Source organism: Acinonyx jubatus, chromosome D2 (assembly GCF_027475565.1).
Source record: "Acinonyx jubatus isolate Ajub_Pintada_27869175 chromosome D2, VMU_Ajub_asm_v1.0, whole genome shotgun sequence".
Taxonomy (NCBI): Eukaryota; Metazoa; Chordata; class Mammalia; order Carnivora; family Felidae; genus Acinonyx; species Acinonyx jubatus.
In genome coordinates, this window is record NC_069393.1 from 85,355,545 (window position 1) to 85,380,547 (window position 25,003).

General features: G+C 59.8%; 1 protein-coding gene across 7 annotated transcripts in view; it reads right to left on the reverse strand.

Moving 5' to 3' along the window:
- Positions 1-25,003, reverse strand: part of CFAP46 (cilia and flagella associated protein 46) — a 95,786-nt gene that overhangs the window by 63,000 nt on the left and 7,783 nt on the right. For all 7 annotated transcript variants that reach the window (XR_003421383.2, XR_008292032.1, XM_053207019.1 and 4 more), the window contains exons 9-22: positions 23,895-23,994; positions 17,731-17,829; positions 15,841-16,031; positions 10,883-11,111; positions 10,628-10,748; positions 9,502-9,625; positions 9,194-9,324; positions 8,219-8,346; positions 7,251-7,384; positions 6,259-6,471; positions 4,634-4,799; positions 4,089-4,238; positions 3,606-3,713; positions 3,156-3,322 (exon numbers count right to left, since the gene is read on the reverse strand). Coding sequence is in view for 5 of the 7 variants with exons in the window: in XM_053207019.1 (XP_053062994.1) it covers positions 3,156-3,322; positions 3,606-3,713; positions 4,089-4,238; positions 4,634-4,799; positions 6,259-6,471; positions 7,251-7,384; positions 8,219-8,346; positions 9,194-9,324; positions 9,502-9,625; positions 10,628-10,748; positions 10,883-11,111; positions 15,841-16,031; positions 17,731-17,829; positions 23,895-23,994 (2,061 nt within the window). In the remaining 2 variants the exon portion in view is untranslated. The remainder of the gene's footprint in view (positions 1-3,155; positions 3,323-3,605; positions 3,714-4,088; positions 4,239-4,633; positions 4,800-6,258; positions 6,472-7,250; positions 7,385-8,218; positions 8,347-9,193; positions 9,325-9,501; positions 9,626-10,627; positions 10,749-10,882; positions 11,112-15,840; positions 16,032-17,730; positions 17,830-23,894; positions 23,995-25,003) is intronic.

Consider the following 25,003-nt stretch of genomic DNA (forward strand, 5'->3'; position numbering starts at 1 on the left):
CATCTACTTCCTGAGAGATTTCCTCACACCGATACCTTTTTTTTTTTTAATGTTTTATTTTTGAGAGACAGAGAGAGACAGAGCACAAGAGGGGAGGCGCAAAGAGAGAGAGACACACACAGAATCTGAAGCAGGCTCCAGGCCCCGAGCTGTCAGCACAGAGCCCGACGCGGGGCTCGAACTTGTGAACTGTGAGATCGTTACCTGAGCTGAAGTCAGACATTCAACCCACTGAGCCGCCCAGGAGCCCCTCCTCACGCTGCAATCTTCACTCAATTTCTTTTCAAGGGATCTCCAGTCCTTGATTATTCCTTCTTCCACAACACTACACACTTTTTAAATGCCGCAACTTCTCGAGTAAGTTTGAGGGGTTTTTCTTAACGTTCTCCTCTGGTTGTCGCATAATCTACGTATCCCGAGGAATTCTCCCTATTTGAGAGTGTGGCTGAGGTGCTGGCGGGGAGCCGGTAGCAAGCAGGGGAGCCCTGGTGCCCTGCCCGGGGTCAGGCGTCCCGGCAGACGGCCAGGTGCTCTGTGCACGGCGGCCGCACGTCCCACCTCAGTGCACTGGGCTCCTGCGTGGGTGGAGGCCAGCAGCGGGTGGGCGCCCAGTAGCCACTGAGCTGCATGACCAGGGACCACCCCTCGGTCTCCCCCAGCTGGGGTGGGAAGTCAGAAAGCGTGGGAGACTTCCCTTGTGGAAGCCAAGTACCTCTCAGGACAGACTGTTGAGAGAAAATAACCCGTAGCCTCTGAGAGAGGTCAGTCCACACCGTGCAAGAGGAAGGGCCCCTCGTGATGACCCTCAGTGCTGGCGGTGAGAACGGACAGGCTCCGTCACGGCTGTGCTTCAGCTACTCTGTTTTCAGACGGAGCCCTTCTGACACCCCCACGGCTACCGCCTCAGGTCGGTGGGCACGGGTACCTCGGGCAAGGCTGACGGACACCTGCCCCAAACGTCCAGCTCCTCAGAGGGTTTAGTCAACTGCCCGTTCCTCGACTTGCTGGCTCCACGAGCTTCCGACGGCCCTCACCCTCCGCCGGCCGCCTCTCCTCCCCTCCTATGGGGAAGCCTCGTCCCGCCCCACCTCATCCCAACAGACATCCACGGCTTCGGTGTTCTTCCAGAAATCTCTGCCTCTGAGTCTACGGACCCCTGGGCCTCGGAGGCGCTGCCCTGAGCTCCGGGGTCGCTCGAGGGCAGCCTTGTCTCGACGGGTCGTGTGGCCCACGGTCCTGGGAACCCACCCCAACCTTCCTCGCAGGGCCACCTTCTCACTGGCACCCCCACCTGCTACTTCGGGCCGGTGACTAGAGTCCTCAGCCGGACTCTTCAGCCACGCGTCCATCCCCTCCCTGCCCTGCGGCCCTCGGAGGGAGCTTCCTGTGCCCCCGTGTGGTTGGAGCCCCCCGGCTGGCACGAGAGCCACTGGGTCTCCCCTCGACCCGCCGCTGCCCCACACCAGGCCTCTGTGCCTGAGCGTCCCGTCTGAGGAGGGCAGGTCCTGGCGGGCACGCACCACCCCACCCGGAGAGAAGGGGTGCGGTGGAAAGTCGGCTGCTGCAGTGTGTGACGCGGTCTTCTGTTCGTGGGGCAGCTGGGACCCACGCACGCCCTCAGAACACAGGCTGCCACAACCGCGTCCAATTCTTGAGGAAGTTATGGCGACCAGCCAGGCCAGAGATGAGGCTCCCCGCTACCTCTCAGCAATGGACCTTGTTACTTGGGCCCAAGCCCTACCCATGGGAGGGGGCCTCTCCTGCTGCCCTGCGTCCTGGGGGCTCCCGTCGCCAGGTGCTGTGCCCATCTCAGGGACGTGAACCCACAGGGATCGCGGCTGACTCTTCCGGCAGTTTCTGGCGTGCTCCTGCCCACAGAATGGGCGCGTGGCCGCGTCCGAGAGGCTGCATCCGGGGGTCTCTGGGAGCGTGGGCTTGTAGAACCGGACGCCTGGGCCCGGTCCCGGCTCTGCCGCCTGCCGGGGAGGTGGCCTCCGGCCACAGACGTGACCTGCACCTGCCTCGGTTTCCTCACCTGCAATATGGGGATGGTGGCACCCACCAGAGAGCTGGTTGAGGTGGTGCCGCGGGGTCCTCGGAGGGGGCCATCCTGCACGCGCCGCCCCCATCATGACCCCACGCGCGTCTGAGACCCTGGCCACTTGGAGGCCGGCGGTGTTAAGACATCTCAGGTGGCATTCATTTGTCGGCCCCCAAATACACGCTGCGTGTGTCCCACGCAGGCCCCGGAACTGCCGCTGAGATATGGCGGACGCATCTGTGTCCCTGGGATTCTCAGTCGGGGACAGACCCCCCCCCCCCCCACCACGCTGCCAATCACGCTGCCACAGCGGGCAGCCCGAGATGTGGACGCGGCCCGAGGTTGGCCTCACGTGGCAATTCGGCACACCTGGGTCTGGCCCGCCCACCCTGGCTGCTGAGTCACTACGAACGTCTTCTTCATACCCTCGAGTCGGTGATTTCGTGGTTTCCAGGAAATAACCCACAAGACCCTCAAGGAAAACGGTCATCACCACAGAAAAAACTCACAGTAGAAACAAATTAAAACAGCCTGACACGCACAACGAGGGGAAAGACGCAGAAACACAATTCCCGATCGGAGGTCGGAACGCGAGAGCCGCCGGAAGCTGTGAGGGAAAGCAGGCATCCAGCGCCGCACGGGGACAGGGGTCCGGGAGCTCGTGCCGCGACATCCGGCAGCCATGGCCTCCGGAGAGCGAGCGGCCCGCAGCGGGCAGGGCGACAAGGGCCGGGGGGGTTTTCTTGTCACTGGGACACCTCCTCGGTGACTTCTGAATTTATGTGGCACGTCTGTGTTGCCCACTCAGAACTACGTTCATCAAAGCTCTGTCTGTCGGGGATGGCAGATGGTGACCCGGGAGGCCCTTTCGGCCTCTGTGCCCGTGACTGTCCCGCTCACGGCCAGTGAGCCTCGTGTGGCCTCAGAACCCTTCTGAACCTGGCTCTCTGGAGCCGTGGCTGACAGCGTCGTGCTGGCTGACGAGGAGCTGGCAGGCAGAGGCACACGGACGCACGGACACGGCTGCCGGGACACGTGCTGGGATGACCCAGGGCTGGTGCTCGGGCCCGGTGACCCCTCCTGGCCTCAGGGGGATCGTTCCACAGCTACTTACCGGCTACACATCCTCAGGAGCCTAATGCCCATCTGGATGGCCTTCTGCGAGCAGGCCATGGCGACCTCGTGGTCGTGGGCCATGTGGGCAAAGTGGGTCAGTCGTGTCAGGGTCTGCAGCTCCACCAGGGGGTCCGACCAGTTGCACTCGGAAGCCATTTCCACCACCTTCCGGGCAGGGGAGAAGGGGCGTCTGTTAGCGCGGCTGACGTGCCACCCCCGGGGTCCCCGCCCCGAGCCGACTGCAGAGGAAGCGCACGGGTGGCTCCCACGTGGAATGGCTCGGGCACCCTGCGAGGGGCAGGTAAGCGCCGTGGTGAGGACGGGGTCCCTCGACAGGGCACCCCGTCTGCCGCCTCAGGCAAGGCCCTCTGACCCCGGCTCTGGGTCTGAGCGGCTGACCCGAATGAGTGGCCTCAGGCTGGGGGCTCTGGGCACTGGTGGCGCCTACCTGGGCCAAGGGGGGCACGGAGAAGTCCATGAGGCCCAGCCCGTTGCAGGAGTACATCTCCAGAGCAACGAGAACTCTGGTCACCGAGTTGATGTCCTCGTTGGGACTCTGGGGGAAGGAAGCGTAAGCGCCTGTCAGCCCGGGGGTGCCGGGACGCTGGGGCCCGGAGCCCTGGGACACGCCGGCATCGCGGCGACAGCCAGAGCCATTGGTATGCCGGTTTCTCTCCAAGGTCCTTTCCAGGCAGTGTCGAGGCAGCAGGTCTGCTGGCTGGGCTGGCCAGGGGGTGGGGCAGGGCCTGCCCATGACCTCAGAGCCCACGTCTGTGGGAGCTCTCCTCTCTGGGTCCCTGCTTGTCCCCCTTCAGGCGGGATACCAGGGAAGACCTCAGCAGGAGGTGTCCGCCCTGGAGGCCCCGGCCCGCCGAGCCCTCCGAGCCCCGGGGAGCTCCCAGACGCCACCCGCGCCCCAGGCCCCTGGCACCTGCTCGTCCGCGCCCAGCCGCGGCCCGATCTGCTGCTGTAGCAGCTGCCGGGCCTTCACCCAGGTGGCAAGGAGCTGCTGCTGGGTGCTCACGGGCACCACCTCCTCGGGCTCCGTCCCGGTGCTCAGGTTCAGGGCGAACTCACAAACCTAACACAGATGGGGCCTTGTTCTAGAGCCTGAACTCTGAACAGGGAGCCCGAGCCAAGACTCAAACTAGTAAAAGTAAGTGGACCTGGCTCGTGGTCAGACCGGCGGGGGTTTAAACAGGCACCAGGCCTGCAGCTGGGCGGCCTGGCCCCCACGCGCCCCTGGGGGGCCCCTGGCTGGCCCTGCCACCTGCCCGGCTCCACCGCCTCCCCTCCCTGACAACACCCGGCTCTCTGTCTTCCTCTTACAGAAATGCATGTTCTCTGTCCCTCCTTGCCCCGCACCCCACTTCCTGGCAGTAGAAAACCCTAGCCAGTTTCACCTCCTAATGGCCACCCGTCACCTGCGCTAGTGGAGTGAGGGTCCCCCCTGGCCTCGCGCAGCGAGGGCTCTACCTCCACCGCGGTCCTGACTTCAGCGCTGGCTCCTGAGTCCAGTGGTGTGTGAAACAGGTTCGGGCGCATGGGTCTTCTAGATTTTTCCGGCACTTGGGTCGGAATCCAGTTGATAATCAAGCCTCGAGCCAAAGTGTTGCAGAGCATCCCCAGCAGAGTGAAGTCTCTGGAAAGAGCATGCCGGCAGGTGAGAACACAGTCGCACGCACAGACTCAAGCAGACGAGTCCGTGACAAAGTGCGTTTGCCGGGCTCCCATCTTGCCGGGACCAACCACAGGCGCCTGTGGTCCCGGCGCCAGTTTGCCGAGCTGTTCCAAGGCCTCCTAGGGCAAGCTGGCTGTGACGAGGGCCACTCCGGTGACGCCTGGCTCCCCCGCCACAGGTGGCCTTCCTGGCGAGAGGGCGCTGCCGTGCCAGGCGGGCGGGCTCCTCGGGGTATCGTCGGGGCGGGACAGAGAGGCCCATCTGGCCTCCGCGCCCACTGCCGGGCGTCCGTCAGGCCTCAGTCGCGGCCTGGGCACTTCTACCGGTTGGTTAACAGATCAAATGGGCCTCGGCCAGAACGCCCACGTTTCTCACTGGCAACGTTATGGCACCAAAACGTTGAAAACTGCTGCAAACGGTCTCCGCACGTCCAGAACCAGGGACTCAAAGTCTGAGCTCCATCTGCGATGGAAACTCACGGCAGTGCTGGGAGGGGAGAGGCTGGCATCTGCGGAGCCCCGCTGGGGCACTCGCATCAGAGGGGCATCCACAGGGCCTGCTCACTGCCCAGCGAGGGGCTCTCTAGCTCGGGCTCCGTGTTCATTATTAATTGGCCCTGATGAAAACCGGCACGCAGCCTGCTGGTTCCCACCCCGTCTGGCACATCTACTTCAGTATCTGATGAGAAAACCTAAAGCTTATCGTTCAGACTAAAAACCAAACCAGCAAAAAACACACAAGGAGAGTCTTTAAATGTCACCCTTGTCGGGTGACACTGTGGTCTGTCTTGCTTTTAAATTTCCGATTTTAGCTCACGAAAACAGCAATCTCCCGGGCTCCCATCCGTCCACGTAAGAAAACACAGACGCACGTTTGCAACCTTCCATGAAACCAGATGAGATTCGTACAAAGGAGTTGCTCTTTGCTTCCATTTTTCCCAGCTGATCCGGGTCTCAGCAAACCTTCCTTAGAATCATTCTGTTTGGAACAGAGTGGGGCAGGCCGGCTCCGTGCTGAGACACAGTGAGGGTGGGGGGCTCCTTGCCGGGTGGGCCCGAGGCCTTCCTCCACCACTATGGGCCGCCCTGCGGCTCAGAGAGGGTGAGCATCTGGCTTGGGGTGCACGGCTAGTGAACGGAGCCTGGGATGCTTGAGCAGCCCTCCCTGTGCCCCCACAGCCTTCCCCCTGTCCCCACGTCCCCACGTCCCAATCACTGTCAGACACCAGCCAACGGCAGACCCGCCTTTCCCGGAAGGATGGCACTGACGACGGCGGGGAGGGTCCCGGGGCACCACCCCCACCGGCGGACCCGTGTGTGACCCCACAGTCCCCGGGCCTGAATCAAGGTCTCTCGGAGCGGCAGGACGGAGCCTTCCCCGGGGGTCAGGACCGCACGCGGGACCCGCCAGCCACACCTACCTGTTGTGGCCCGTGGCCTTGACGATGCTCAGGAGGTGGTCCAAGGCGTCCACGAGCTCCCTCTGCCTCCCGGCCACGATGAGGTGGCGGTTGTGGTTGAGGACGTAGACCACCGCGTTCTGCACGATCCAGCCTTCCTGGATCTCTCGCCCTATCTCGGCGCACCGCAGCCAGCTGTCCATGGCGCCCTGTGACAGACTCTCAATCCAGGTCCTGCAGAACGCACCCCGTCAAGCTCTTCCTTCGAAACAAGACCTTTCCCGAACGGGCATTAGGGACCTGAACATACGGTCTGCCCGTGGCCCGCTGGTCTGCGGAGCCTGTCCCCGGCCTGGACTGCCTGCCGCGACCCACTGCGTCCCCTCGACCCGCCCGCAGGGGCCGGGCCGTGTCCCCACGCTGCGCCTGCCCGCTGCCTCCACGGGAGCCTGTTCGCTAGTGACAGAGGCTCGCCCCTCCAGTTAGCGGGTGGGCAGTTAGATGGTGTGCGGCTCCTGCGACATGGGGCCGATATTCATGCACTACCACCCTCTCTCTTAAAAATACTTAGTTTTAGATCAAAGACAACTGAGACCCTGGTATCACTGTTAACAGAGCATCTCAAATTCACGAGCGTTTCTGTCGCGGCATTTCACGTGCTGTGTCTTCTGGGATGTTCTACGTGAAGTGCTCTGCTCACCCACACTCGTGACTGAGGCCCAGACCACAGCTCGTCCTCTGAGCGCACAGAAAGCCGCTCCCCTTCCACATCCCAGTGCTTACACCAACCCATCGTATCCCCTTTTTACTAATAACAAAATACGCTAACTGGAAGGAGCCAAAGTGTGGATTCTACTAAAACACACTAGACAAACCATCCTGCCACGCCGGCCACACATGACACCAGCCACGCCCCTGGTGTGGGCGCAGCCTCCCTGGGCCACCTGGCCCGCTCCGTGGCTGAGCCGTGCTGGCAGCTGCCGGGGACGCCGGGGCCCCTCCGGGCCACCTACCGGTACACGACCCACTGTGTGTTGTCCTCGGGGCACTCGAGCGTGTAGCCGGCCGAGTGCTGGCTCGGGTCCTCCGGGGGGGTGGGGTGGTCATTGAGCTGCACGCCCTCTGAGCGCAGCAGGTGGACGGTGGCCTGCGAAGGAAGCGAGGGGCGGCAGAGTCACAGGGCACAGACGCAGAGCCAGGCGGGAAACACGCGGCCAGGCACAGGGTGGGCAGACCCCGTGATGCCCCGTGGCCCTCTCAGCCTCAAGGGTCCTCCCTCCACCTCACCCACAAATACCGTGTCCCGGGAAGAGACGGCTCCTTCTACGAGCCCCACACAAGTCACGCCATTCCTCGCACACAGTCACTTCTCAACGTTAGCCAGCGCCCGGCCGCATCTGCCCCCAGTCACCTCACGAGTGCGCAGAGGCACTGAAGGCTGCCGAGAGCATTGGCACGGCCGGGCAGGTGGCCCTGCCACCACTGGCTGTGCCCCAGTCGTCACTGCGTCCGCAGCTCACGGCATCGGCCCGGCATTTGGGAGGCACTTAGCAGACGGTCCCCGAGTAATTCAGAGAGCGCTCTAGCCCGGCTGCCCAGACCCCAGGAGAAACGACCTAACGTGGCTCCAAGGATTTTGGTTACGCAGTGCCGTGGAGCGTGGCCCCCGCGGGCGGAGGTGCAGGTGCTGCGGCCCAGTGCTGACCCCTGATGGCACACCTCTCCCCGCTACAACTTGCTCAAAGTGCTTCTGACGTCCACTCCGATGCAACCCCCCAAAACAGCAAGTCACTGCGTAGTCCCCACGTGACTGTGGGCTCCCGATGCAGAAACTATCTCTAAGGAAAGGGGACACGTAATCACGGGGCCCTCGCGCACCAGGAAGGTGCCCCTACTCGGCACCCGTCCCTTCAGGAGGCAGGTCTTCAGGGGCAGTGTTCCACAAAGCACAGGCGCCCACGCTGACCCACCAGCGACGCACCTCTGCGTTGATGAACCCCACTTCGGCGAACTTGCGCAGCAGGCTCGGGGACGCCTGCCGCTGCGACGTCACTTCTGAGTGGCCCCAGCCGTCCTGGGCCGCGCTGTCTCCGCCCCTCTTCTTCTTTCCTGGGGTAAAGAGCGGAGCCTCAGCCTTGGTCAGACGTGGTGCTTCTTTTGCAGCAAAGAAACAAAAACATCTCAAGGATTCCTGGCTCACCCCCAGCTCCGGGGGCAGACAGGGGTCTCTGGGAGGTGCGTCTTTGCTAGAAGGGGCCGGAGGAAAGGCCCCCCCCCACCCCTGGGGTGCAGGGCTCCCTGGGCGGGTGGCTAACGTGTCCCCAAAGCCGGCTCAGCCGCAGCTCACGTGCCACTGACGTCCCCGACAACACATTCTTGGTTTTGCTTGTGCCCCTTGAGAAGCACCCGGCCCCACCAAGCCTGCAGCAACCCTGCCCTGGGTCTCCTCAGACCCCTGGTACATGCCTGTGCCCTGACCGTCCACCGGACTTGCCCACTGACCCATCAGCCCCAGAATCTGTGCTGATGTGGGGAGCCGTCCTCCACCCACACTCCCGAGAAAACCCCACCCACCTCAGCCCCCCGCCCCCGTTCACTGTCACCTCTGCCCTCTGCCCTCTGCCCCCAGGCGCCCGACACGGCGGCCTCTGTTCTCTTGCTCACAGCAGGTGCCTTCCCTTTTGGAGCCCCGATGACCCTGAGGGACCAAAGAGCAAAGGCACAGTGGCCCGGCTGCACAGGGTCCGGCGGGTCACGGTGACGCTCGGGAATCCCTTCCATCGCAGGACCCCTGCGTCCAGCATGTGCACACTGACCCGGCCCCCGGCGGGAGCCGCCCCACTGGTCATCGGGGCTGCCGGCCCCTGCCCAGGGGCGGGCGCACGGTCCGGCTCCGGGCTTCGGAGAACATGCGACCCTGGCTGGCGCCTGGGCGCGTGCGTGGGGGCCCTCGTACCTCTCTTCAGCCGTGCTGGCTTCTTCGCCTTGACATTGTCGTACAGGAGGCAGAAGCGGCACGCTGTCCGGCAAACGTCCCACACCCCCTGCTTCCGGGCGACTTTGGCGAGCTCGGCCCAGATCTGTATTCTGCTCGCCGAGGAGCCAAGCGACAAGAGCACACGCGCGTGTCGCTCGTGACAGGCCACCCGGCACCACCGCGGGGGCCGCGAGCCACGGCCCTTCTCGTCCCGTGGGGGGTGCCCACACCCCTCCCTGCTGGGGCGGGTGTCCCGCTAGCCCGGCCGGGGGCACCGCCTCACCCACCGCTCCCTGGCGTTCTCGCCCCCCAGACGCCACAAGTGCCCGGCGGCCTTGTCCACGCTGATGATGTGGTGCCGTGCCTTCGCGAACAGGAAGCTGAACCGGCCCCTGGTCTTCCCTGTAGACACTGCGGGCGGAAATGGAAGGGCAAGGCTGGCGTCCGGTGTCCCAGGGCCCAGGACTGGGAGGGGCCGCACCTCCGTCCCGGGGACCCTGGTGCCAGGGGGGTGCCGCCCCCACACGCAGCAGCCCGGGGGCTCTGCGCTCTGGACAGGCGTGAGCTGGTGCCCCTCCGGAGGGCGCTCCCTCACACCGGCCCCTGCCCGACACCCCCGCTCCCTCCCGCGGCCTGGCCCTCTGGTCTGCCGGGTGGCGGGGGCTCCCTTTGATAAACGAAGCGCAAGCCACGGAGAGCCTGGCTTCCCCGAGCGCGGGGCTGCCCGGCACAGTTGCACAGAGCGTGTGGCACATGCCGTGCCCCTCTCAGCCAACACTCCAGCCACCTCCAGGAGCCAGCCCCCCGCCCCCGGGGCCCCTCACCCTGCAGGGCCAGGGTGCCTTCTCCGGCTGGGCTCCCGGCCGGCCAGCAATGCTCTTACCCATCGGAGCACCTCAGGACTCTGCCGACACTTGCAGGGCACAGTGGAAAGCCAGGGCGGCCACACCCAATGAGCCCCATGGCCACAGAGGGCCACGTCCCAGAGTCGTCTTCTCCCCACCGCTGGGGCATGACAGCCGGGGGAGCCTCGGGGCGGCCTTCGGTGGGGCCCCCCAGCCGGGCACCCAGCTGCCGTCCTCAAGAATGTGATGTGCTTGGCGGGTCAGTGGGCAGAACTGGGCCCCCCAAAAGGTATGATGAACCCTAACCCCCAGAACCTCAGAATGTGGCCTTATTTGTGTCTCCACGGGGACGAGGTGAAGGCACGGAGGACACTGCCACCTGCAAGACACAGGGGGGCTGCAGCCATGCCCCCTCCAGACTGGTGCTTTCAAAGGCCCAGACCGCACACCTCAAGGTTCGGACCTTCGGCCGGCACGGCGTGGCCCCCACACGCCAGGCTGAGCGTCTGCCTCAAGACGGCATGAGGCTCAGGCAGCCCCTGGGCTCTGGAAGAGAAAGCCAGCCTACCTTTGGCCTCGTTCTCACTGTCGAGCACAATCTGGAAGGTGTCAGGGGCCAGGGCCAGGCCCGCGTTCACTAGGAGAGCCCGCTTCTTCCTGACGCTGTCTTTTGGGATAGCTTTCTTGGCCTGCAGCAGGAAGGAAGAGTGGGCTCTCATGTCGCCAGAAGCGACACTGTCTCCGGGCTGTTCCAAGGAGGCACGTGGGCTCCTGCAGGGCCCCAGCCCCCCGGCCAACCCCACAAAGGCCGTGATGACAGCACCTGCTCGATGGCCACGACGGCCTTGTCCTCGGCACGCTCAGGGGACTGGTACAGCCTGGTGCACAGATACAGCCGGTTGAAGGCCATCCTGAGCTGGTCCTGGTAGAGGCCCAGGCTGTCCAGACGCATGGCCTTCTGCAGGTGCCACATGGCCGGCTCCAGCCGGTCCTCGTCCTCCTCGATGTGCACCATTTCCATGTGCACCTGGCAGCGGAGCAGGACCATGAGGCTGGGGGGGGGGGGGGGGGGAACAGCACAGCGTCACGCGGGCCCCGGGAGCACTGGCTTCCCAGTAGACGCCCCAGGGGGAGACGTGCAGTGAGCCTCCGGCTGCTCCTGGCTTTCCTGCATCCTTTAGGCCCTGCCCGGCCTGCCTGGAGGACTCAGACGGGGGGACAAGCAGCGAGGGCCCTGCGGAAGCCAGAGCGGCTGGGGCCCACGCTCCGAGGCCCAGAAGCAGCAAGCTGGCAACCTGGGACATGCCAGTGAGGCCTGCCGGGTGGCGCACAGGGCCGGCTCGGGAAGCTTGGGATGCTGCAGCCACCTGGTCCGTCCACAGGCACTGCCCACCCTCCCCCCCATGCCCACTGCTTCCTGCAGCCTGCCCCCCCCTGCAGCGTGCGGCCAGAAGCCTGCTCTTTGCCCCTCCGAAGGCAGCCCTGCTCGGGTCTTAGCAGCTGGGGCACCCCCCACGCTCAGAACAGCCACCATGCCCCATGGGCCCTCACCCTACCTCTGCCAGTGTCTACGGGTATCAGCGAAGGGTCCTCACCGCCTTTCCATCAACGGGAGGCAGAGAGCCCACGTCACGGGGTCATGCCCTGGGATGCCAGCATTAGCAAATCCAACAAATTTGGCCGAACGCAAGTTCCACAGGACCCACGAACTGAGCACAGATGGAGGTGTAAATGCCACGTGGCCTGCCTATGACCTCAGGGACGAGGAGGCAGGGAGTCCCCGTGGCCCTGGTTAGTGCCGGGAGAGGGCCCACGCTCCTCACGGGGAACCAGGTTCACCCACAGACTCTCTACAAGCCCGGGCGGCAGCCAGGGCCATGGTCCTGCGGTGGCCACAGAGGACACCTTAGGAGCTGGCCGAGGCCAGCCAATGCCACACACAGCAGAGGGGGCCACACGGAGGGTCAGCCCACTCTGGGAACGACCTGGCAGACGGCTCGCTTGAAGAGGCCGTGGCTCGAATGAGGGCACATAGCTGCCAGAACGGGAGGAACGGAACCAGGCGAAAAGGACTTAGAAGTGAGCAATCCTCCGACGGTGGTAAGTGACTCTGCGACACGCAGCAACCACAAAGCGGGGCCACATATGCGAGGTGGCCGGCACGGGGCTCCGGCGGAGTGAGACCGCGGCCCCTGGGGGGCGTCAGGCGCGAGCCCGTGATTGTCGGCCCCCCAGGGGACAGAGCTTGGAGCCGCCGTGCCAAGGAGGCGACATCAGAGCACAGCCTGGGTGGCTGGAGTCCTAGGCTGGCCTGAGGGAGGGGCTCTGTGACACCAGAGACCGGACGACCAGGAGGCTGTTCGTCACCAGACGTGGTTAGCGCAACGCCTTTCCAACAAAAACCAACTTCCCCAGACGGGACAACAGAGCCTAGCACCCTGCAGCATATCACCCACACTGTTCGGTGCATACCAGGCGAGCAAGGACGAGAAAAATGTGACCCACAGTCAGGATACAGGAAGGACCACATGTTGAGTTTACCAGATAAATCCACTGATGCACGTATTAAAACACAACTACAAATATATCAAAAACCTGAAGGAAAACAATACTGAGGACAGAACAGATATTGAATCTCAGGGGAGGTGGAGAAATGCAGACACGGGAGGTACCTGAGCTCGGAACTAGACTACGGGAGGGGAAAACTCCTGCTCAGGGCTCACGGCACACAGGAGATGGCGGAAGGAAATCAGCCACCAGAGGGACAGACTGCACAAGATGTAAAAACGAGCGGAGACTTGGGGACCTGTGGGCAGTATTGAGGGTGCACTCGAAACCCAGGTCCCAGGAGGCAGAGAGCGAGAAGGACGAAGTCACAGCCAATAACTCTGCAAACCTGAGATGTCCTGTCACATATCCGGGCATCGCAGCCAACCCAAGGAGGATTCTTTAAGGCTCTGAGGAATCCCACGACCAAAGCTCTGAAAACAGAAGAAGCAGAAAGACTCACGGCACACAGAACGACGCTGAAAACCGCGCACGTCTTCCTCAGGAACGGTGACGGCCAGAAGCGGCACACCGTCTTCAAAGTGTCTGAAGAGGAAAACTGTCCCTGAACCCAGAATCCGGTGACCGGTGAAAGCACTCATGGGGATGAGGTGAAGCCATTTCAGGTCAACAGGGCAGAAGCTCTGAGGGCTGAGATCAAGCAGGTGGGAGCTCGGGTGTGTGGGAAGGAGAGACCCAGCGGGGCCGGCCAAGAGGGAGGCAAACCCAAGAAACCCTCGTTTCCCTCCGAAACGTTCTCCTTGTTGAAGAAAACCACTGGCCGCCAAGACCAGACGACAGCACTGCAAGGTGAAGTGGACACATCTTCACGTGGCAGACGTCACACTACATCGAGGGGAGCCCGCAGCCACGATGGCACGGAGGCAGGGAGCGGGCTGAGGGAGGAGAAGGCCTGCGGGGTGCGGGGTCAGGTGCGCAGCTGGCCTCACGGACTCTGCTGCCTGAGGACCCGTATTTTTGGCCCTCGGGCGCGCCCCCCCCCCCCCCCCCGCAAAGTACAGCCGAGGAAGTGGACAGAATTCTAAAAGTTAACCTCGAGGAAGGCAGGGAAGGAGCCGCAGGAAGCAGAAAGGATGAGCGGAAAGACGTGAGGTCGAAGACCAGCCCAGCAGGACACGGGGCGCAGAGGGTGCGGGGCTCCAGGCCCCACGCAGAGGGTCACGGTGATGGCAGGCGGACAGACAGCGGTCCACCCGACGCCGCCAGGCCGTGCTCCGTGCGTTCGAGGTACACAGAGGACAGGATTTAAGAGGATGGAAAAGGAGAGGCCGTGCATCCGGGGAGGTGGTGTCACCACCACACGCCGGAGCCTTCAAGGCAGGGGGGGGTCACCAGTGGCTAAGAGGCCACGAGGAGACACGACCCCAAACGTGCGGGACGCAGTGTTTGGGACCACGCCGAGCAAAGCCGAGGGAGACACGGGGTGCCAGAGGCCAGGCGGCTCGGAGCCGGAGGCCCGCACTCCGGCCGGCACTCTGCACCCAGGGGAACTCTGGCCTCAGGGTCAGCCCGAGGGGACACTGACAGGAGCTGCCAAGAGCCCCTCAACAAGGATAGACAATGCCATCAGCTGCCACCAGGACTCCTCGGCGTTGACCTGCCACGGGGAGTGCGGCAGCCTGGAACCCTCCTCCAGAAGCAGCCACTCGGCACAGCCCCCAGGCCCAGAACCTTCTAAGGAGAAAGAATACTTCCTAGCTTCCCGATTCATTTTATAAAGCCAGCGTGACCTTGACGTCAACCCTGACAAAGGAAGGAAAACACAGGCCGATGTCCTCATGAACATATGCATAGGACCCTCTAACAGATCACGGGAAGGAAGCCGAACGTGGCAATACATTAAAGAGTGAAAAGATCGGGACCACACAGAGCGTGCACGGTTGGTTCAACCCCCAAAACTCAATCGGCGTGATTCAGGCAGTAAGAACGGGAGAGAAAAGGCACATGACCGTCTTCACAGCCGCAGAAGAAACACCATCCGGGGCTAAAGGGCCTGTTGCCAACGCGGATGCCCCCACGCGTGCGTCCTACTGGGGGCAGCGGGGTCTCAATGTCACTTAGGAGAATTAGCAGAGAAAAAGGGGGAAACTACCAGATATTTTCTAAACTCAGGCATACATGAAAATAAGCTAATAGGAAATAAGAAATATACTCATTAAAATTAAAAGCAGGCCAAAGAGAAGGAAGAATTAGAGAATCTGTGAAATGAAAGAACTGATGGAAAACGAGGACGCTGGGAATGTGGCACGCGTGCTTCCCAGCCGCCCCACCCCCTGCCGCCTGCACCTGCGCCCGTGCCTGCCTAGGGTCGCCCCCGCCCCGCAGCAGCCCAGGGACCACTGGACGGGACTGCGTCCTCCTCCCGTGGCCCGGCCTGTCTCTTTAGGCATTTCAAGGCCCGCTCTGCCCTCCTGCTCTCAAATGGGTGCCACCTTGGGTTTACGCCCTGTCCACAGCCCAGGTGACCTTCCCAGAGACCCCTGTGAGCTCTGGACGCACAAGACCGGGGTGTCTGCGAGGGGCCGCGGGCCTGCTGCCCACCTCCCACAGCTCCGTCCCTCCCGGCTCACGGCTGCTTCCGTGCCACCCGGCGCCCTGTCCAAAGGCTGTTCTCGACAGCGGGGTGGCCATTTGACAACTGGCGATACCTCCTCTGTGCCGGGTCCTCTGATGACGCTGTCCCCCGGCACAACCTCCGCCCCTGGAGGACTGATGAGCCCCCCTTCTACGGGTATGGAGGGCTCTGCTCCTGGGGCGTCATCCTCCCGGCCCCTGGGCCGTCTCCTCTCTCTGGGCTCGGTTTCTCGGAGACCGACTGGGACTGTCCTGCCTAAACAGCACCCACCCGCCCTCCCTCCCTGCTCCTGCCTTCTCAGCACTTCCCACGGCTGGCCTACTGAAAGCAGAGTGGAGATGTAGGAGTGCCTGCAGGCTCGGGGACCCTCGGTGCCGGAACCCAGGCGGGCGCCCGCTCTCCGTTAGCGGGCGGTGGGGGACCGCCGAGCCCCTCGCAGGGCACACGGATGGCTCCCTCCCTGCGGCAGCCACACAAGCCCTTTCTGATACGGGTGGGGTTTCCCGCTTGCACGCTTTTTGGGGGAAGTCAGTTGGGTTTCATCTTTTTCCCGGTGTTGAGGGATTCTGCCCCGGCCCCCTCCCGCCACGCTTCCCTGTCTCTGAGAGGACAGCCCGGGACGAAGACACGCAGGCCACCTGTCCACCTTCTCCAGGACGTCCGCGACGTTGGCCAGCGGCTTCCGCAGGTGGTGTCTCAGGTTGTGCTGCAGCAAAGGGAGACACGCGTTCCACTGGGTGGTGCACACCACGTGGATGACCCCGGGGTCGCCCAGGCGCACGGCTCGCTGCAGCGTGATGTCCAGTCTCCGTACTATATTCAGCTGGGCCTGCACAAAACACATCGACCGGTCCGTGAAGCACCACGTACCGCGTGGGGAGCCTGGTCCCGAGGCCCGGAAGCTGGAGGGCCAGCCGGGACCCGAGGTCTGAGCCTGTCTGTGGCAACAGCCTGCATCCTCTTTTCTAGAAGGGATGTAAGAATGTCTGCGAGATGCTCCCTTAAAAAGCCCGGAATGGCCTCTGCACACCCGTGGATGAGGTTCTCTTCCGTGAATTGGTTCCATCCAAGTGCACTTCTCAGCCTTGTACATTCCCTGTGGCCCACGGCCTGTTACGTTTACAACCCAAAGAACACGTCCCCTGTTCCGTGCTGCATGTGCCCTTCCCACCAGACAGACTCTGGTCCCGCGTTTTCAGATGCGTGGAACCGGCTTCCCAGCCCCACGCCTCCTCAGAGCCCCCGGGGCCTGCCCACGGGTCCTAAACTCAGCCACGTCCCACGCTTCTGGCTGCCAGCACCCTCGGGGCCTCCCCTCACGCTGCCTCATGAACCGGTGCCCGAAGCTGCTCTGTGCTCCACACAGCACTCCCTGCGGCCCCCAGGGCCACACGCACCGCCCGTCTACTGCTATCTCCTGATCACACGTGGGGCCAAAGTGTTCCCTGCAAAGCGTCTCCTACACAGCGTTTGTCAAGCGCCTACCAGGTGCCAGACAGGAGGGTCAACGCTAGAGGAGCCACACGGGCAAGTCCGAGAGGAACGGATATCCGCCGGGCCGCAATGAAGGCACCACACAGAGGCGGCCGCCGATCTCTTGGCCCGAAGGCTCCCTGGATGTGCCAGGAGCCAAGCCCACGAGTGCCCGCATTGGCTCCAGTCAACACGAGGCTCCAAATCTCTGTTTCGACACTTTTTTTCTCCTTTTAAGCTGCAAATTTCTCATTAAAGAATGGTCTAAAACGATCTCTGGACTCCTTTTCTGGCAGTGGCTGCCGGTCCAAATCCCACCGCGTTGAGTAAGCAGATGGGAGAGTGAAACCAAGCTCACGTCACCACCACGTTTGGGCAGCCGCCTCCTCTCTGACCGCAGACGGGGAGCACAGCAGCCACGTCCGCCGTTTCCAGATGGGGCCGTCACCGTGAGTGAGCACCGCGCCCGCCCGGGCGTCCCCTGGATCCGCCCTTCCCGGGGCCCCTGCCTCTCCCCACGCACTTGGGGATCCCCGAATCCCCAACAGCCTCTGGCCACCCTCGTCTCCCCACCCCCAGATCCCTGCCTGCCCCCATTGCGTGCAACGACCTTACCGCCTACCCCGAGCCCCTCGGGTTTCCAGGCCCCGCGTGGCTGATAGCCCCACGCTGTGGTAGGGAGTGACTTTTGCCTTCCTGGATGGGAGTCTGGATGGCAAAGAGCCATGACAGGGACACGAAGGCCTGACCAAGGGCAAGCGCATGGGGCTACGGGGACGGGCACCGCCACTCGGGCAGCAGGAGGGCTCTTGGGAGCTCATCCCCGTGCCCCACCCCCTGCCCAGGCTGTGTGACCCCGATATGCCTGCTATGTGGTGGCCCAGGAGCCGTGGGGGAGCCCGTCCTGGCGGGGCTCCTGCCGGGGAGGCTGTGTTCACTGGTGGGAATCCGAGGCACGGGAGGCTGGCCTTGTGTCCCCCTCACCCGGGGGCCAGCGACCTTCCAGGACACGTGCAAAGCCGCTCAGTGACGCTGACTCCTGTTCAAGGACTTACCTCAACAGCTGCTCGGACATAGACTTTAACTTTGCTTTCGAGTCCTAAAGCTTCTAATTCATACTCCAGGCATTTGATTTCAATCAGCTTCCCAGGGTCCTACAGGACACACACAGTTTTTGTACACGTGGGGGTTTTTAGTGAAAGAAATCACACACATTCATTAACTTCAAAAACCATTTAAAGATATTAACGTACTAGGTAGAAACTCAACAAAAAGACCTCTGGAGAACACAAATATATATATTAAAAAACGTAACCTTTTTCCCCCAAAATGCAAAGACTCGAGTGAGAAAGCAAAAACAGCTTTTTTGGTTACCTTTTTAACCATGGGGGAGAGAGCCCATTTCACTGGACGTCGAATTTTTACATGATGGCACCAATTTCAGATAAACTCTTATAAAGTCTGGCAAACGTGTTTTCTTTGACTTAACCCCTGCCGGCTTAGGAAGAGAGTGCCCTGCTCGCTGGACGCGGAGGCGGGCCGCAGCAGGAGCCCGGGGTTTGTCGGGGCGGCGTCTACGTCACTTGTTACAAGACTGCTAAGCTTTCCCAGAGGTGTCGTGCCACCCTGAGTCCCCAGCGGCTGGGCGGACAGAGAGCTCCAGCCCGCCCACGTCCTCTCCCACATCTGGTGCGGTCAGTCTGCTCACTGCGGCCATCCTAGTAGGTGTGTCGACGTGAGTTAATATCAACATTGGTCTCTGCCTCGGTTCCCAGCACAGCACTCCCGAAACCCTGGTAATCTCCTGAGTGGCAGAGCACCGGGAGCATCTTTCCTAAAGATGTGACTCCCGGGGGGGGGGGGGGGGGGAGGGGGTTCCTGGGTGGGGGCCGGTCACACAAAGACCAAGCCATGATTAGAAGCTTGGGATTCTCAGACCTGCCTCTACCCGCGAGAGAGGGGGCGGGGGCTGGAAATGGATTACTAATTGCATCACGCCTATGGGAGGAAGCCTCCATAACGTCCCAACAGTACAGGGTTCGGGGAGCCTCGAGGTTGGCAAACACGTCCATATACCAGGAGGGTGAGCCGCCTCCACTCTACAGGGACAGAGGTTCCTGCCCTTGGGACCCTTCCAGACCTCGCCCTCTCTCTGTTCATAGGCTGTTCATCTCCATCCTTCGTCACGTCCTTATATGACGGTCCTCTTTGTCTCATTACGTTTTTCGACTTCTGTATCAGTGTAGCTACTTCTGCTCTTGCCGTTGCCATCTACACGGAGTATCTTTTCCCACGTCTTCACTTTCCACCTACATGTGCCCTTGATGCTGAGGTGAGTCTCTTGTGCGCACACAGTCGGGCCTGTTTTGGTTTGTTGTTTAACCCATTCAGTACCCTGTCTCTTTTGATAGAAGAATTTAACCCTTTATATTTAAAGTAATTGTTAACAGGTAAGGACTGATCACTGCCATCTTCCTTCCCGGCTGGTTTTTGCACTTCTGTGTTTCTTTCTTCCTGGCTTGCTTTTTTGTTCCCTTTGTGATTTGATGGCTCTCCCCGCTGTGGGACGATTTGATTCTTTCACTCTTTGGTGCATTGTGCTTCACGGTTACAAAAAGCTCCTTACAAATGTATAGTAATGTCAATCTATTTTAAGTTGAAACAATTTCACTCCAATCAGTACAAAAACTCTACCTTTTCACTACCCCCCACTACATTTTGTTTTTTATGTCACAGTTTACATCTTTTAACGTTTTGTATCCATTAACAAATTATTATAGTGTTATTTTTAATAATTTTGTCTTTTAAACTCTATACCAGGGGAAGCGACTTACACACCACCATTAAAATATGAATACTCTGACGTGACTACATGCTCACCTTTACCAGTGAACGTTATACTGTCATATATTTAATTAATGCCCTTTCATTTCAGCTTGAAGAACTCCCTTTAGCATTCCTTCTAAGACAACTCATGAACTTCCTCAGCTTTTGTTTGTCTGAGAATACCTTTTATTTCTCTTTCATTTCTAAAATGAAAGGACTATCCAGCTTTGCTGGATAGAATATACTTGTTTGGAAGTTTTTGAATATATCATCCAGCTCGCTCCTGACCTGCGAGGTTTCAGCCGATAAATCCGTTGGTAGCCGTATGGCAGTTCCCTTGTATGAAATCCCTGTCTCTTGCCGCTTTCGAATTCTCTTTTATAATAATTTTTATGATAAAACTTCTGCCAGTTTTATTATAATAACGTTTTGGTGAAGTCCCCACTGGGTTGAACCCTATGTGACCAACAAGCTTCATGTACTTGGATGACCATATCTCTCCCCAGATTTGGGGAGACTTCAACCATTATTTCTTTAAATCAGGTTTCCACCCCTTTCCCTATGCCTTCTGGGACTCCCATAACGCAAACACTGTTTCGCTTCACATGGGCTTCCCATACTCATTTTCATTTCTCCTCCTCTGGGTAATTTCAAATGACCTTTGAGTTTACACATTCTTTTTTCTGCTTGATCAAGTCTGCTACTGATGCTCTCTACTGCACTTTCCACTGCATTCACTGTATTCTTCAGCTCCGGAATTTCTATTTCATTATTTCTTATGATTTCTATTGCTATCGACCTTTTCATTTTGCTCACGTGTGGTTTTCCTGATTTCATTGTGTATCTGTGTTCTCTTGTGGCTTGCTGACTTTTCTTAAAACAAGTGTTTCAAATTCTCTGGCAATTCATAGATCTCCATTTCTTTGGAGGAGGCTCATTGCTGTGTTGCCTTGGTGATGCCGCGTTTCCTTGATTTTTTGTGTTTCTTGCGGCCTTGTGTGGACGTCTGTGCATTTGACGAAGTAGTCATCTTTTCCAGACTTTGGTGGGGAAAGACCTTCGCCTGTGGGTGGACAGGATGTGGCGGCTACAGTTCTAGGAAAGGCCCAGTGTCACGGTCTCCGTGCGGCTCCATCAGCCAAGGTTAGCATCGGCGAAGACTATAGGATTCCTCAACAGTCAAGGCTGCTGGTCTCTAGTTTCAAGGTCTCTTGGAGTCTTTGGTGGTGAAGGCTGCTGGGGACCCCCCGATCCCTTTTTCTCCCAGAGGGTATGTCCACGGGGATCTCTTTTGGCACCCGGCCTGGGGTGCAAGCACCCTGGTAGCGGTGGTGGCACCGATGTCCGACGCACAGGCGCCCAGGCGGCAGCCTGCGTCGCGGGTGCTTGCAAAGCGACAGCAGCTCCGGGGGCCCGGGCACTGGCTAGCTGGCAGTGGTGATGCTGTGTGTGACACACGTGTGTGTTAAGTGGCCACGAAGCCAGGATCTAGGTCTAATGGCTTTAAATTCCACTCCAGGAAGTACTCTCAGCCCCGTGTAACCTCTGAAGATTGCTCCCTGGTCTCCTTTTGGGGGATTCTCTCTGCAGCTCGTGTAGTTTCCTCATACACGGGCGCTAATCAGAACGCGGCTGAAGACTTGACGGAGCCCCTGGAGCTCTCCACAGCTCCCTTCGTGCAGTTGGCTCCGCTCTGGTCCTCGGTCCCGTGAACTGGGGCCGCCTCGTCCTCCTGACCAGCAGCTCGTCCTCCATCCGGTAGACTGCCACCGGCTTCACCCGTGTTCGCCTCCGCCCGCCGAGTCTACAAACTCTCCAGGCGGTAAACTGGACGATGCTAAGACCCACCCCATCTGTTCCCCACCTCTTGGTTTCGCTTCCCTTCATCATCTATTGTTCAGTGTCCTGAAATGTAGCGTTTCACATACTGTTTGGTTTTTTCGTTGTTTCAGGCTTGGGGCCTTTTATTCCATCTTGGCCAGAAAAAGTTCATTTGTTTCGCCATGTCCCTTTCGTATTCTTTCCCCCTTTTAAGAAAAGGTCCACTCATTTCCGAACGATCACCTAGAACTACGCGTTTGTGTTTGCTTTACTTTTGTTTAACTCTCCTCTTAAGAGGATAGTAAGACATCAGGCATTACAGTCAGTGCCGGAAACCTCGCTCTGCCTGTTTCCCCGATGACGCCTCTTCCCTCTCGGCTGCCGCTTCTCCACACTGACCCAGGGTGGATCTGGACCGGGCCTGACCCAGCCGTGTGACTTCCCAACCACGTTGCCCGTCACTGCAGGGAGACCCTACGAAGAAAGAGCTGGCAAACCATGGGAATCTGAACGTGCCCGCTTTAGAGAGACTGGAATGATCTTAACACCCATCCATCTGTTCAACAAAAATCCGCAGAGCACCTCTCCAGGGCCAGGCATTACGCTGAGAAGTGGGGTGACATATGACATAGGACAATGCGCTCTTTCTCAAGTGATATTAGAAATACCCGTGTTAGGGGCTCCTGGTGGCTCAGTCGGTTAAGTGCCCTACTCTTCAGCTCATGTCACGATCTCACAGTTCGTGAGTTCGAGCCCCGCGTCAGGCTCTGTGCTGACGGCCCGGAGCCTGGAGCCTGCTTCAGATTCTGTTTTTCTCTCTCTCAAAAATGAACAAACATTTTAAAAAAATGAAGGAATCCACTTTAAGTACACGCAGAATATTCACAAAATCCAGCACCAATAAATACTGAGGGTGTTGGAAAGACCAGTGAGGAAAGGGGGCGCTGACCTCTGAGGTGCACTTCACTGAGCCCGCCTCATTCGAGTGAAAAATTTACATAAACAAGAATGGGCACTGGACATTTCCAGATGCCACAGGCCTGATAGCACCCGCTGACCCTGTCAGATGGCAGCACCAGGAGGGATAACACCCCCCCAGGAGGGATGTTCCTCTCGCTGGAGATCGCTTTCGGCAGGCGGGCCCGAAGGGAGGCCACCTCCGAGCTTGGGCGGGCAGGGCCGGCTGGGCAGAGTCGGGGAGAGAGTCCCTGAGGGACCTCCCCCGGAGGCAGCAGGGTGGTGAGGGCCCCGCCGCCTACACGTGACCCACCTTTGCAAGAAGCCGCCAACGGCAGCAAGGACCACCCCCCTCACCACAGGCAGAACACTGGACTCCGACAGCGGCCCCAGGAAAGCGGTCTCGTCCCTGCTGGCTCCGTACAGAGACAAAAAACTACACCCCGAGGGTGTCACTCAGCTGGTGAGTGACGGAAGCCGGTGGGATCCCGATGCTAAGTTTGGGCCACTGTATGTGGACACAGAAGACAGGAACAGCCGGCAAAAGAACCCGGAAGTGCTTCCAAATAGGTACGCCCGCTCTCTTCCTTCCCCGCTCTCTGGCCTTGGCGGTCTCCAGCCCCACCCCCACCCCACTGCCCTATCCACGCTCTACCAGCCGGTCAAGGTCCAAGTGAAGTTTTATTTCCCTTTTTAGAACGATTTCCCGATCCACAGAACCACACACATGACTGGTTTCCCCTCTGCCAAAGCGAGTGTCCCATTCTCTGCACTGCAGAAGGGGCGGCACTCTAGAGCTTTAATTGGAGGGAGACTCCCAAGGACCCACTGGTATCTGGGACCCACAGGTAATCTGGGACTAAACACAGCAGGTGCTCAATGGAAAGTGCAGGAAGTGACCCCCCCCCCCCCCGACACCCAACACGAGCGAATGGTCCCACCGTGCGAGCGAATCCTCCCTCCAACCTCCTCACCCTCACGGGCAGCGGCCCTCACGGCCTCTGCTGGTCACCGGGCACCGTGTTCAACACTGTCCACGCCACCGCTAAATAGCCTCTGCTCTGCGCGAGAGCCCTTGCTAAAACACATAAACCTGAAGCTGGCTTAGAAACTTCTGGCGGGAATGTAAATTTTTCTTTGGAGGGCAATATTACAATATGTATTTTCAAATCGTAAAAGTGAAACTTCCAGAGTAATTTCCCGTCAGTGACCTTATGTTAGGGGGAAACCCCTAAGTGCAGATAAAATCTTCAGGCACAAAATGTTCACGTAAGAACAAAAGATAACAGGATTCAAACGTCCAAGAACGCGGCCGAGGAGTAAGTTTCGGATCATGAATATCCCGAAATAATGGTGCAGCCGTTCGAGTGGACCGTGCAAACAGCCGGTGGCAACACGGGTCGGTGCCAGGGACGGCGGGAACAGCGTGTGATGCAAACATCGCATCATCTCAGCGACGTGACGTGCGTGTGAGGAAAACTGGGAGGCGTTTACCAGGTGCCTGTTTCCAGACCCTCCCCGCGAGGCCCGCTCCAATTCCTTTCCCTGCTTTTTTGCCTTTTGTGTTTGGATCCCAGGGAGGAGGCGCTGCGTGCCACAGTCATCGGTCACTTACTTGGCTGTCGATTTTCTTCAAGTCGGAGATGCAGTCAGAGGAGATCTGCTCACATTTCAAGATCAAGGAAAGACGAGCCAGTTCAAAAAGCAAAAGAATTCTGGAAACCAAGAAACAAGAGAGCAATGAATGGACAGAGGTGACAGGAACGTACCTCGTACTCACCTTGCAGCCCCCGGGGCTCCAAGGCCCCGGCAGGCCCGGCCCCCTGACGTGCTGCCCCTCGGTGCTCCCTGAGCTCTGGCCACATGGACCCGCCCCTCCCCCTCGATCCAAGCTCAGCAGGAGGCCTGGCTCTGCACCACCGGGTGCCCCAGAGACCCATTTCTAGAAACTTCCCCTGGGGCCACTCATATGAGTAGTGAGACCCCCCCCAAGGGAGGGCCCAGCCCTAGCAGAGGACGCCGGAGGGGACGCCACACATCCATGTGCACACATGCGTCCGCCTTCAAAAGTGTGTGCCTGGGTTCATACAACCCGAGGTTCACACAACCCGAGGTGTCCTCACTGACCGCCTCGAGGGTCTGAAAACCCATGTCGAGAACTCCGTTGTAGAGTATTTCATGATGCAGAAACGTGTTCACAATTTATATGGGAAAAGCAGGTGAAAGCCTATGTGATCATGTTGAAATTTGACATCGATTCATTTTCAAACTCTCTACAATTATTACATATTAAATTTGAAATAAAAAAATGATGAAAATCATTTTAAAAATGCATACCCAGGCCACCCCCGGCCCATTAACTCTGTATATATTCAAGAGCAGTGGAGGAGCTCATACACGGAGTGACAGTGAACCCAAGACATCTTGTGGCCCCGGTCATCCCGTCTAGACACAAGCTGCCTCAGGATGCCCAGTGACCCCACACCCTGGTGCCCATGGCCTGTGTGATCCCTTCCCTTCGAGACTCGCTTCTAACCAACAGGAACCCACAATGTTGGGCAGAGGCCGCTTCCCTGGCCAGACCCCAAACAGCGCTGACTTCCTGTGCTAGTCCGGAATCCGTAGCTGGTGCTGATAATGCCCCTGCTCAGTCGGGTCTCAGAAGAGACCGCTACTGCCCTGCTGACACCTCGATGGCAGCTGTGCCTGGATCCCTGTCCCACA